This window comes from Myxine glutinosa, chromosome 14, assembly GCF_964187855.1.
Source record: "Myxine glutinosa chromosome 14, kmMyxGlut1.1, whole genome shotgun sequence".
NCBI classification, from domain to species: domain Eukaryota; kingdom Metazoa; phylum Chordata; class Myxini; order Myxiniformes; family Myxinidae; genus Myxine; species Myxine glutinosa.
This window is the reverse complement of record NC_136274.1, coordinates 32,675,414-32,688,457: the sequence shown is the minus strand read 5'-3', so window position 1 is coordinate 32,688,457 and position 13,044 is coordinate 32,675,414. Positions and strand designations below refer to the sequence as shown.

The window sequence follows — 13,044 nt, the reverse complement described above, 5'->3', positions numbered from 1 at the left end:
GAGTTCGCCTGACCACCCACAATTTCTATATTATGACCGCCATGTTGGTGCTTACTGCGGTGTGAAGTCAATGACATCTTCGGACCTGTCATATCCACAATCACAATGCCCAGTGTCCCCATGCTACCCGGAAAACTCCGGGAAATTCCAAATGTGTTTTCCATGTTGGGAGAACAGAGGAAAATGGCTAAAATACCGATAAAGTCGCGAAATTTCCGGGGTTTTTGACAATCTATGCAACACCTGGAAGCATTCGCGAGGCTTTCGGAGAGGTCCGGGAACGGACCGTTTTGTTACGGTGGACGATTCTTCCAGTCGAACGGTGCCATTTACCAATTTGTTGCGGTCTCGCAATTCTACCTCGTACCTGCCATCGTATAATTATTTATTTGCATTGATCACATTACAATTGCACGATGAGTATGTGTTTTAAATATCACAAGGATATAAAGTCCCGTCGCTTTGCTCACCGGAATATCAATCTTTGTGTAATTGGAAAAGATAAATTTTAAAAAAGATTTTGTTAATGGGAAAAAATAAAATTAGGCGGTGTATGAGGAGGGGGAGATTGTTCACAGGATATTCATCACAGCCTTTTCAGATACTGAATTGTGAATGATACACAACAGCACACTAAGAGGAAGATCAAAATAAAAATAATTTCTCACCCTCCCCCTCTCTTCTTTGTTTTGATCAAACCGTTTCTTGACATGGCCGGTGCCTTATATGCACGCCAAACAAACTCTGAGGTCTCCTCGTCTCTACCTTTGCCTAAATGCTAAAAAAACAACAATAACAGGGCTTTCCCTTTCTTCGGCATAGCTGTGATGGCTAATCTATGCAGCAAGAACAAAAAAGGATTCCTGTGAAATCCTGCCCTCCATGCAGGGATAACCAGTCACAAGTTGGCGCTTGCGGTTTCAACACGTGTGCCCACGTACCCGTTTAAAAACAAAATTGCATCACAAACCTTCCCGGGACTTCACTGAATCCACTGTAGTTGAATTTATTGAAATCCGTTCTCAAGTTATAACATGACAAACGAACAGACATTGCTCCTTTTACAATATAGATTTTCATTAAATTTCATGCAATCTCTTCAATTCACGTTTAAATGTCTGTTTGTTTGTACCGTCAGCATTATGTGCAGAGTGCAGGTCCTACTGACAAAACAAACGTCTGTCATGTTTCTCCAACATTCCATATTCCTTATTTATTATTGTAAATAAATTATTATTAATCCCAACTTTAAGTGCATGTCCATCCTCTCTGCGTCCCACGCGTCGCCAGGTCGGCAGTTTGGAAATCGCCTGCTCTAAACATTTGGCTCATCACTGCTGACGGGACGACATATTTTAAGCACCACATAATCACGTTATCGTGGTTGTTATCAGTGATGTAGGACTCGAGTCCACTTTTTGGGGGACTCGCACTCGACTCTCGAGGACTCGGACCCTGAATGCCATTTGGCCTGATTCCCACTCGTGTCCGGCAAAATTTAGTGTGCAGTAAAACTGTTCAAAAACTTTTAAAGTAAAACTTTTAGATACGGTAACACATAACCATGGAAAAATCATTCATCACAGTTTAATTTGAAGGGAGTTTTTTTATTTTTTTATCTCACTTTCATCCAAATGGCGGTTTTACCGTCGAGCTCGGATTCCGATACTGATTCCACCATCATCAGCAACTCTAAAGGTTCTCAGCATGTTGAAACTACTCAGTGGGATTGTGAAGAAACTATTGGAGACAAAATTAGTAATGGAAACACTTTTGAGGGAATTTTTGGAGCCGTATCATTTTAAATTCAGACGACGATGGTGTTAGTGAAGATGGTGGTGTTATGTTCGTTGTGAAGATGAAAACTCGCAATGTTCACTACAGATTGGTGGGTTTTGTTTTTCCGTTCAGTTCACGGTTTATCAGGGACGCTGTATTAATTGATAAATCAATTATATTACTCCAGAAGAAATACGGACACGACACAGCACGGACATGGCAAGACACAGCACAGACACTGCCCAGGCACACTAGGACACCGCCAATCTAATGGGCAATGAATGCTTTGTCCCACCATCGCAGGCTGACCCGGTGTCCTTTATGTTACAGGATCATTCAGTTTCATACTTTCCCGGGATGCCATTGTACCGTGCCAGTCATGCCATGCCATGCCATGCCATGCCATGCCATGTCTGTGCTGTGTCTTGCTGTATTGATGTTCTGTCCCAGTGAAGTAGGATTGTGGGAGAATGGTGGAGGGGAGGTGTGGGGTGGTCGTGGGTATTGTTAGCTAGTGACGGTTGATTGCAAAGAGGATGGGGGTGGGGAGAGGTGTGGGTTGATGGCGAGTATTGTGGGGGTAATGGCTGATGGGGGATGGTGCAGGAGAGGTGTGGGATGGTTGTGGGTATTGTTAGCCAGGGTGAGCGTTGATGGGGGATTGTGGAGGGGGAGTGGTGTTGGATGCTTACAGTTTTGAGCGATGGCTGCTTCTTCTGCTTACTCGTGGCTGTTTCTCTCAATCATGGCAAATAACCACAATATCTAGCCATCACATGCTTCATAACAGTGTTCTGTAAAATGATCCAAGCACAAAAGCGAACATTTTGAAGGCTTGATCCACACTCGGGCATTTCGGACAAACCTCCTGCAATTTCTGGCAACCCTCGGATCTTTCGGCCATTGTGTAGCATGAAACCGTCTGTTTTACTACAACCTCCAAGGGTGCATCAACTAGGCATATTTGTAGAAACAGGAAAATTTATCGCTGTTTGAGTTCAATCATACGACGTAACCAGTAAGCAATACAGAAGTGGCGGTCGACTTCATGGTGCGACATCACGGCTAATCGTGAAGATTATTTCAACTTTTAATAATAAAATTACCGACTTTATAAATCGGAAAGAGACATCATATCTATTTTGTCGGCTATCAAGGGATAGATTAGCGTTGAGGTGATCTGAGGGTTTGGGTTCCCCTTTAATGCAAAATTCAAATGTTAATGAAGTGTTTGGGTTTTTCTCGAGAACATGTCATTTCATGTTTCTGACAGACGGTGCCAGAAAGAAAAGGCTGCCCTACAGCACGCCAAAGACGACATGGCAGCTGATTTGGAGAGGCTACTTAACCAACACGAGGTTAGTACCTGAGGTCGCTTGTCACCGTTAGTTTGGCGTCCGCAAATGCCTTTGATTGGCCACAAAAAGATTACTCTGTGAGGTGGTTTAGATGTGATCCACTGCAGTGGTAAATGCTTAGCTGGTGTGTGACCTGACAGGAAGTTGCGGTGATGAAGAGGATGGTGCTTGCTATGCGTGATGGGATCGATGGACTGCACAGCCGGATGACAACGGACGAAGGAAATTTGAAGTCCATGGCGGAAACTCACGACGAGAGGCGACCACGTCCCACACGTTTTGTACGTTAGTTTCCTTCTCTTCTCGCCTCAGGTTCTTGTCTATACTTCATTACAGCTGTGTGTGAGAAGTAGGGCGAGGTGGGTAATTGTGGAGTGGAGGAGGAATAGAGAGGAAATGATGATGTGAAGAGGGAGAGTTTCCTTCTCCATCTCACCACACCCATTCAACCACCTTTTCCTTTCTAATTCAAAGTATTTTGGACACCGCTCCTTTCCTATGCCATCTCCAGGCGCTGCATAACGTCATTGCTGGGCACCGAATGGGGCTCGGCAGTGACGCACGCTGAAAGGGAGTACTCAGTTTTCACTCTGGTTTTCTTGTTTTCTTTCTTGTTTGTCCGGGCGATATCTCAGCCATCCTTTGAGCTAGGAATCTCAAATTTCGGCACAATAGTGAGCAAGTACTTTGTCAAAAACGTTATTTTTTGATTAATAAATTAATTGACGAGTTATTTAATTATTAGCGATTAATTAAGTACTTATTTATTTCCTTTCTCTTCGGCCATGATCTCAGGCACCTTTTGAGTTAGGAAGATGATATTTGATCCACCACGCGGTAACCCAGGTTGCCCCGTGATTTTTAATCATTTTACATAATTAATTAATCTATTTTAGGGGGAGTGTAACCCGTGTTCATGTGATAGGAAAATCCTTTGTGTCTTTGTGTGACACAAAGGATTTTCCGATCACACAAACCCAGGGGTTACAACAACAACAACAACATGCATTTTAAGGCCATTTTCCCTGCTAGAGCGGGGGTTAGCCTTGCGGTCCCCATGACAATCTTCTCCATTTTGCCCTATTTTCTGCATCTCTCCTTGTTAACCCCCTTGCCCGCATTTCTTCTTCCACCATCTTTAGCCAAGTCTTTCTCGGTCTTCCCCGTCCTCTACTTCCTTCTCCGTTAATTTCCATCACTCTTCTCAACCAGTCAATTTCATCCTTCCTCAACACATGACCAAACCATCTCAACCTGTTCCTCTTCACAGCATCAATCACAGGCAATATTCCCATCATCTTTCGCAATTCATCATTTGTCTTCCTCTCTCTCAACGATACTCCGCCCATCCATCGAACCATTCGCATTTCCACCCTTTCCAGCCTTCGTTGCTGCTCTACGTTCATTACCCATGTCTCGCTCCCATAAATTATAACACTTCTCACACATGCAGCATACACCTTTCCCTTCAGCTTCAGCGACACTCTCCTCCTCATCAGCACGCCACTCAATTCCCGAAACTTCTTCCATGCACATCTCACTCGAGCAACCGTTGCCGAGTCTGAGCCACCTTCTCCATTCAGCATGTCTCCAAGGTAGCAAAATGTTTTCACACCTTCCAGCTTCACGCCGTCTCCAAGATCCAACTCAACATTTCCTCCATCTGCAGCTCCCTCTGTGCACACCTTACATTTGAATGTAGCTGCCACACTGGTAAATGACCCTCTCAGACCACTACATTTTTGATGAACCCACTCAGCGCACATTGTACATTGAATGGAGTTCACTCCGACACCCTTCCTGCATACAGCACACGGCCTCTTCCCAGTTCTTTCCACCTCACCACATGCTTTACCACTTGCCATCACCTTCGTCTTTCCGATATTCACCTTCAGACCTTTTGTCTCCATACATTCCTTCCACTTGTTCATCTTTTCCTTCAGTCCATCCATACTTTCCGCAATCAACACTAGATCATCTGCATACAACTCCCACGGTAAACCCTCCTTTACGTTCTGAGCCAGCTCCTCCATCACAGCTACAAATAGTAGTGGACTTAGTACCGACCCCTGATGCACTCCCACCTTCACCTCAAACTCACCACTGTTCCCGTCCTTACAGCTGTGCGCGCTCTTTTGTACATTGCCATCACTACTCTGATCAACCATTCCTCCATTCCTCCACTCCTAACTTCCTCAATGCCCATGTCAATACTTTGCGTGGAACCCTATCGAATGCTTTCTCCAGATCAACAAACCCAAAAAACAACTTCTTCCTCTTCTCCATGTACTTCTCCTGCAACTGCCTCACAATGAAAAGCGCATCTGTCGTTCCTCTTCCTGGCATAAATCCAAACTGCATTTCGTCGATCTTCACTTTCTTCCTTATCCTCCTCTCCAACACCCTTTCCAATACCTTCATTCCATGCTCAAATAACTTTATCGCTCGGTACGAGCCACACTCCAGAGGGTCACCTTTCCCCTTGTATAGAGGGACGAGGGTACTCAGTTCCCAATCCACTGGAATGCGGCCTTCTTTCACCACCAGATTACACATCTCTGTCATTCTCTTCACACCCCAACTTCCTGCTGCCTTCAACATATCTCCCACAACTCCCGTCGGCCCTCCCGCTTTTCCACTCTTCATTGCTTTTATCGCTTCCTCAACTTCCTTCTCAGTTATCTTCTCTGCCGGTCCTAAAACTGGGTTACTCTCCATGTTGCCATCCCATTCATTCTCTGTATTCAACAGCATTTCCATATATCTTTTCCATCTTCCTTTAATTCCATCTGGGTCGACAACGATTTGTCCCACTTCATCCTTCAAGCAACTCACCCCCATCACATCACACCTCTCTTTCGCTATGTGCTTTGCAATCCTGAATACTGCTTTCTGACCCTCTTCCGAATTCAAGCGTTCTCCGAACATTTTCCTACATGCCTCCTGCGCCTTTGCTACCTCTTTCTTTGCAGCCTTCCTGGCTGCCTTATAACTTTCATGCTCTGCTGTTTCTGCTCCCGTACCCTTCACCTTCTGCCACTCCTTGAACTTCTTCCTCTTCTCGTCAATCCTCTTTCAAACTTCATCATCCCACCACCATGTTTCCGAGTGCCTCGGTGGTCCTTTTGTCCATCCACATACCTCACCAACGGCTCCCAACAGACTAGCTTTCATCGACATCCAACCACTTTCAAGCTCAACCACATTTTCCTCGACCCTACTCAGCCTCTCTTTTAATGCCTCCCTTACTGTCACCTCTTTCAACCTCCACACCTTCATTCTTGGTTGGTACTTCACCCGCCGCGCTCTCCTCGCACCTTTCACCCTTATGTCGCAGACAACCAAGTGGTGCTGTGAAACAGCCTCCTCCCCCGGGATCACCTTTGTGTCCCGGAGGTGCCCCCTATCTCGCCTACGCAACATCAGGTAGTCAACGGTTGTCGTCGACCCACCTGACGTGTATGTAACAAGCTTATTATCCTCTTTCTGGAACTGAGTATTACAAATTAACAAATCAGCTCCATCAGCAAACTCCAAAATCCTTTCACCTTCTCCATTTCTCACACCATATCCATAACCCCCATGAACTCCCTCAAAACCATCCATACTCCTTCCCACATGTCCATTCAGGTCTCCTCCCACCACAACAACTTCCTCATCTTTCACGTTTTCCATCAGCTTCTCTATCGCACACCAGAACTTGTCCTTCTCTTCATCGCTCCGACCAACCTGCGGAGCATATCCCGAGATGACGTTCACCAAGAGCTTTCCAATCATCATTTTCACCATCATCAACCTATCACTCACTCTAGTCACACTCACCACACTGTCTACAAAGTCCTCAGAAAACAGGACACCAACACCATTCACGCCCTCCCGGCACCCTTGCCACACAAACTTGTATTTCTGTCCCTGCCTACCCTTCACCATTCTCACACCACTTCCCTTCCATCTCGTCTCTTGCACACAACATATGTCCACTCTTCTTCTGACCAATACTTCCACCACTTCTCCTGATCTCCCTGTCATTGTCCCTACATTCCATGTCCCAAACCTCAGAAACCGATCTCCACTTTGGGCTGCACCCTGCCCATATGTAGTTGTAATTGTCATGGTTCTCTTTTTGAGGCAATGTTTTTTATGGCCGGATGCCCTTCCTGACGCCAACCCTCTTAGTCGTCTCTTACGACACGCAGGGATACGGTGTACCTATTCTGACCAGGGTACACACTGGGAAACGTTTAAAACATGGAAATTCGGGGGGGGGGGGGCGGCGTCAGCATCACGGCTGCGGTTTAAACATATTCCAACAATATCCAAACAGAACCATGAAAACCATGAAAAACAATCTGGGAAAAGTCTCCAAGCGAGAACGTGGATTTGAGAAAGAAGGAGCAGGGGCGGAAGAAAAACGAGATACAGGGGGCGGTGCACAAGTCGAGACGAGGAGGAGAGCGAACAAGCAACGTGTCCGGGAGGAGAGAAAGAATCAATATAGAATTCTTTGTCTAGGGAGGTGAGGTGAGGGGGAGAAAATAAAATAAAAGAAACAAGCAATACAGCGAAGGAAAGAACCCAAATCGACAAAACACCGACGGGGGGAAGGAAGCCCCAAGTTACCAGGCCGCGCACGAGGTACGACCCAGAAAACGATTAACTACACACAAGTGTGTACGAATTACAAACCAATACCAACCAGAAACACACAACACGTACACAGCAAAATAACCAGTGGAAATTTGACAAAGACAAGAATGGGAAAACACTTAAACTTCGATGCCGTGGAGAGCTCAAAGTGCGCTTCACTCGCCCGAGGAACCGGAAGCCGGAAGTCCTCCCCCTAAAATAGATTACACTAGGTTACACTCCCCCTAAAATAGGTTACACTTAGTGGTGTTAGCTAGATTCAAAATCCCGTCTCGGAACCGTCTCGATAAATTTTCAATTTTCATAACGGGATCTCGGCTCGGCTCGGTTTCCGGCAAAGTAAAAAAGAAAAAAATTTTTTTTTAAAAATAAAAAAATAAAAAAATAAATAATAAGGCTTCAAAAATAATGGAATTTCATTACAATATATAAACAACCATGAAAAAAATTCATTTCTGATGTTGAGTACTTAAATTCCGACTTAGCTTCCATTTACCGGGATGAAATAAAATACACCGCCTACATGCAGATGATCGGCCACCGATGGGACCGGGTTATCTCATTACAGTTTGTATTGTCGTGTAATTTCTTGCTCGGAATGTCAGAGAGAGGGAGAAAATGTTTCTGCCCAGGCATATTCGAGTCCCGGTTGGAGTTTCATTATCATTTTGTGAGTTGTGATCGCCAAGGGGCTCGCTCCCTCCCCCCCCGCGTTCCCCTCCCCTCCCCCGCCCGGCAATGCCGGGTACTTCTGCTAGTAAATTATAAAGCAGGCGGTGTAGTGATCACCCCCCCCCCCCCTCCTTATTTTGACTCTGTGACTAAAGTAAACGTAATCAACTTATCAGGCCTAAAGTGGAGATAAGATAACCAAAATACTTTCACATTCAAACCGTCACACCAAACCCCGAGGGATTCTTACAATTTATAGATTTAGAGTTGCAATTAAAACATAAACGTTCATCAAAAACTCATTTCATAAAACTACATAATGTATTGTACTTGTATTAATACATTGTGTGTAGAATAATCCGTTATAAACGTGTTTTTAATCTAAATAAACATCGTCCCTCCATTCACGGAGCCTCGAGCGAGTCCCTCGATATTAATGTGCAAAAGACCATAGCAACCACATTCCGTAACTCGTCTCCAAGGACGGACACGTGACCGCAGCGTAAGGCGGGGCGAGGCGGAGTGATACAGCGGAAGGATTCAACGGTTTAAATAAAGTCGTGATGAGGCGGATTTTCATTGTGACCTTCATCCTGATTTCGTTACCTCCGCCACCAAAGGTCGATGGAGATTATGTTTTCACTCCTGTCTGTTTGTCCGTTTGTTTGTGAACACAATATCTCAAAAAGTTGTGGACGGATTCGGACGAAATTTTGTGGAGATGCAGCGTGTGTGACTAGGACGACATGATTAGATGTTGGTGAAGATCCGGATTCGGAATCCGGATTCGTTTGCAGTGCATTGTTTGTTGACAAGGGGAAAATCCTGGAACAGTGAGTTTACTTTATCTATCATCGTTTGTGTCAGTTCAGCTGCACTTGCGAAAAATGATGCTTGTGCAGAAGCAGAGTAATGAAAGCAAGGCTCAATAAATGCCTCTATTATGGAAAATATCTGCGAGAAGTTGGAATTTTAACCGGGATTTTTTTACCGAGAAATTGCGTCAGTCAATTTATCTCGGGACCGTCCCGAGACCGTCTCGAAAGCCTAAACCGCCGGGATTTCGTCCCGGTCTCGGCTCGGTTGACAGCCCTAGTTACACTCCCCCTAAAATAGATTAATTCTGTAAAATGATTAAAAATCACGGGGCAACCCGGGTTACCGCATGGTGGATCATTTGGACATGCCAATGACAGTGATTTGGCTGTAAAATATATATTTGATTTATTGATTAATAAATTAATCAATTAATCGATGAATGATTTAATTATTCGATTAATGAGAATTTTTTTTTTTTAAAGTTACAGATTCTGATGAAATGGTGGTGGTTTACGTGTTCTATTAGCGAATTGCTTAATTATTTCACTTTTTTATGATTATTATTTCTTTATTAGTCCCCTACCGGTCGGTGTACACCGGAGGGGACGATAGGTTTGCACGCCGTCCCTCCGTCCGTCAGACTGACAGAATGTCAGTCTGTCAGTCCGTCACGCAAAGAACAGTTTTCCGGACTTTTTTTTCTAAACTCTTAATGCTAATGATTTCAAACTTTGTACATGGTTTCCTCATGATAAGTTAGATCAAGTTCGAACTTCACGACGTTTCGATCATTTTACACAAAGTTATGGCACTTTGAACTTTGGGAATTCTGATAATTCTGATGATCCTCAACTCAGTGCCATTTTAAGTTTTAATTTCCATTAAAAAAGATTTTCTCTGCAATAATAGGACCGATTGAGATCAAATTTTCACCTTAGGAGGGACTCGGTCTGAAGAATATTTTAATGGTAATTATGACGTCGCAGGTCACGTGGTTCGGCCGCCATATTGTTTTTCGTGAAAACACGACACCCGCTTTTTCTCTGCAATGGCTGAACAGATCGAGGCCAAACTGCAGGCGGAATCGCATACCCATGACGAACAAAAAATGCGAGCATGACGTCATGCGTCACATGGTTTCAGAGTTATGACGTTTTTAAGCATGAACCTTTAAAACCGAGCTCCTCCCTCATTTTTGATCCAATCGAGGGGAAACTTCACAGATCTGTTCAGCATGTCAGTCTACTAAAATGTCCTTTTGGAATTTGCGATAGGGCACGTGGTTTGGCAGATATCGTTAATTAAACGAATTTTTTTTTTTTTTAAATGGATATCTCTTGTTTATTCTGGAGTTCTCCAAGCCGCACCGCGCGCCTTCAGCCTCGTCTCGCGAACATCAAAAGCGCGACAGCGCGTGCTTTCGGGAGGGGCGGAGCCAAGCCGAGCAACATATATATACACATCGATCATTGATCGTGAACCGGAAAATATAATAAATTACTGATATTTAGCGACTCGAAAGGTTCTTTATCAACAACTTATTTTGTCGTGCTTCTGCTGACCTGTCTGCAAGGTGTATAAATCGAAGTCCCGAGTGCGAATCACAGGTGAGCCCGTTCTGAGGTAATTAGCGATTGGGAACGATTCAGAACCAGTGGGTAAATAACCCTTGGGAATTTCCCCAACAGTTTTCCGGACGACAGACTGCCGGTAGGGGACATGTATTGCAGCGCAATACTCAGAATGCTTGTTTTCATTATTAATTATTTATTAATTTTATTTCTCCTCTGGGCAATATCTCAGGCACCTTTTGAGCTAGGAAGCTAATATTTGGACATGACAATGACCAAGTGATTTGGCTGTAAAGGGTATTCATGATTTATTGATTAATGAATTAATCCATTAATTATTTAATTATTCAATGAATGACTTAATTTTTTTTTTTTTAAAGTTACAGATTCGGATGAAATGGTGGTGGTTTATGTATTCTATGAGCCAATTGATTAACTATTTAATTTTTTTTACGATTATTATTTATTTATTTTCATTATTAATTATTTATTTATTTTCTCATCTGGGCAATATCTCAGGCACCTTTTGAGCTTGGAAGCTAATATTTATACATGACAGTGACCAAATGATGTGGCTACAAAGGGTATTTTTGATTTATTGATTAATCACGTAATCGATTCATTTTTTTTTATTAATGCCTTATTTAATTAAATTTCTGAAAGATACATCTTCGAATGAAGCACGAGTGGTTTAGTTATGCTATTAGCCAATTGATTAAGAAAATATTTTATGATGATCTTTTCTTGATTTCAATGATACAATTAATCAATCAATTATTGTACACCTCTCCCTCCCAATGCAGTCTCTATGAGCTGCACTGCGGTATATTTAATTGTTTGGCATGGGGGCGGTGCACTCTGAATGTATCTGTACTTGTTTTTTTTTTTATCAGACCAAGGCGATTCGTCCTGCAATACGCAGCAAGTTACAAAAACACGGCCGGTGATGCTCAACGCTTGCACTCAGGTATATTCCTTGAGCTACTCCTGTTCCTTCAGAACAACTACCACAAACTTCAAATGAAGTTCCATCTCCTGACCTGTTACTCCTGCATCGTTACTTGCATTGTTCTTTACCACTTGGAGACAAATAAATTATGGGTTCACCTTTGTAGAACTTTGGATAAACTCTACATTAATCACTGGACAAGATGTGAGCTAACTGCGGTGTCATCAGTTCTTACATCACACTGATGTGGTTAAGATTTGTTTTTTTTAGCAATGCAAGGTGCACAGTAAACCAAACCACCAACAGAAAGCACTGCACTCAGTGTGTCTATTTGCCATAACACTGATGTACACAAGCTTAACCTATTGTGGTTTTGCTTTCTTACAATGTGTTGAATACTCAAAAACAATATATCTGTAGAATTCTAACTTTACTGTACAACATTACAAAATAAACATTTTAATTATATTGCATTTACTTTGATATATATATATATATATATAATTTTTTTTTTTTTTTTTAAACAAACTTCAATTTGTTTAGACTTACCACAATTAATGTTACTCAAATTATTACCTCTGCCATCTAAGGTGGACGGACATTGTTTTCTCTCGTTTGTCCCTTTGTAATTTACGACATCGAAGATTCGCAAGTACTTTGGTTGGTATGTATGTACACTGTACAGTGCATATAGAAAGTCCACACCGCCTTTCAATTTTTTCACCTTTTGTTGCCTTATAGCCTGGAATTAAATTGCATTAAATCAGATTTTTTTTTCCCCCCCTCTATATTTACACCGTAAAATGCACATTTGTACAAGGTAAACCAACAAAAACAGACAACATAAAAATTAACCTTGAAACAACAATACAGCAGTTAAAATACAAAGCATCATACAAATACGTCGTAGTAGAAGAGGGCCACCAAATATGTCGAACAAATGCACAAAACAATCGCCAAAGAATATCTACGTAGAAGGAAGCTGATCATGAAAACATACCTCTCCCCAAGAAACAAAATCAAAGCCATAAACCAGCTCACAATACCAATGTTCTAATATAGCTGCAGAATAATAAACTGGCCCCAATCAGAAATCAACAAGTTGGACATCAAAACAAGAAAACTCCTTGTTCTAATACCAATGTTCATCCACAAAATGTTTTATAAAAATCAATGCATCCCAAGAATGTACCTGTTGAGACAAGAGGGAGGGAGCGGCCTGATGGAACTCAACCAGGTACACAGAGCG

At 42.9% G+C, this 13,044-nt stretch overlaps 1 protein-coding gene across 3 annotated transcripts in view; it reads left to right on the top strand.

The window, feature by feature from the left end:
- Window positions 1–12,268, top strand: part of PIBF1 (progesterone immunomodulatory binding factor 1) — a 45,514-nt gene extending 33,246 nt beyond the window's left edge. For all 3 annotated transcript variants that reach the window (XR_013621369.1, XM_068135492.2, XM_068135491.2), the window contains exons 15-17: window positions 3,053–3,137; window positions 3,278–3,418; window positions 11,740–12,268. Coding sequence is in view for 2 of the 3 variants with exons in the window: in XM_068135492.2 (XP_067991593.2) it covers window positions 3,053–3,137; window positions 3,278–3,418; window positions 11,740–11,793 (280 nt within the window). In the remaining variant the exon portion in view is untranslated. The remainder of the gene's footprint in view (window positions 1–3,052; window positions 3,138–3,277; window positions 3,419–11,739) is intronic.
- Window positions 12,269–13,044: the final 776 nt, after the last annotated feature.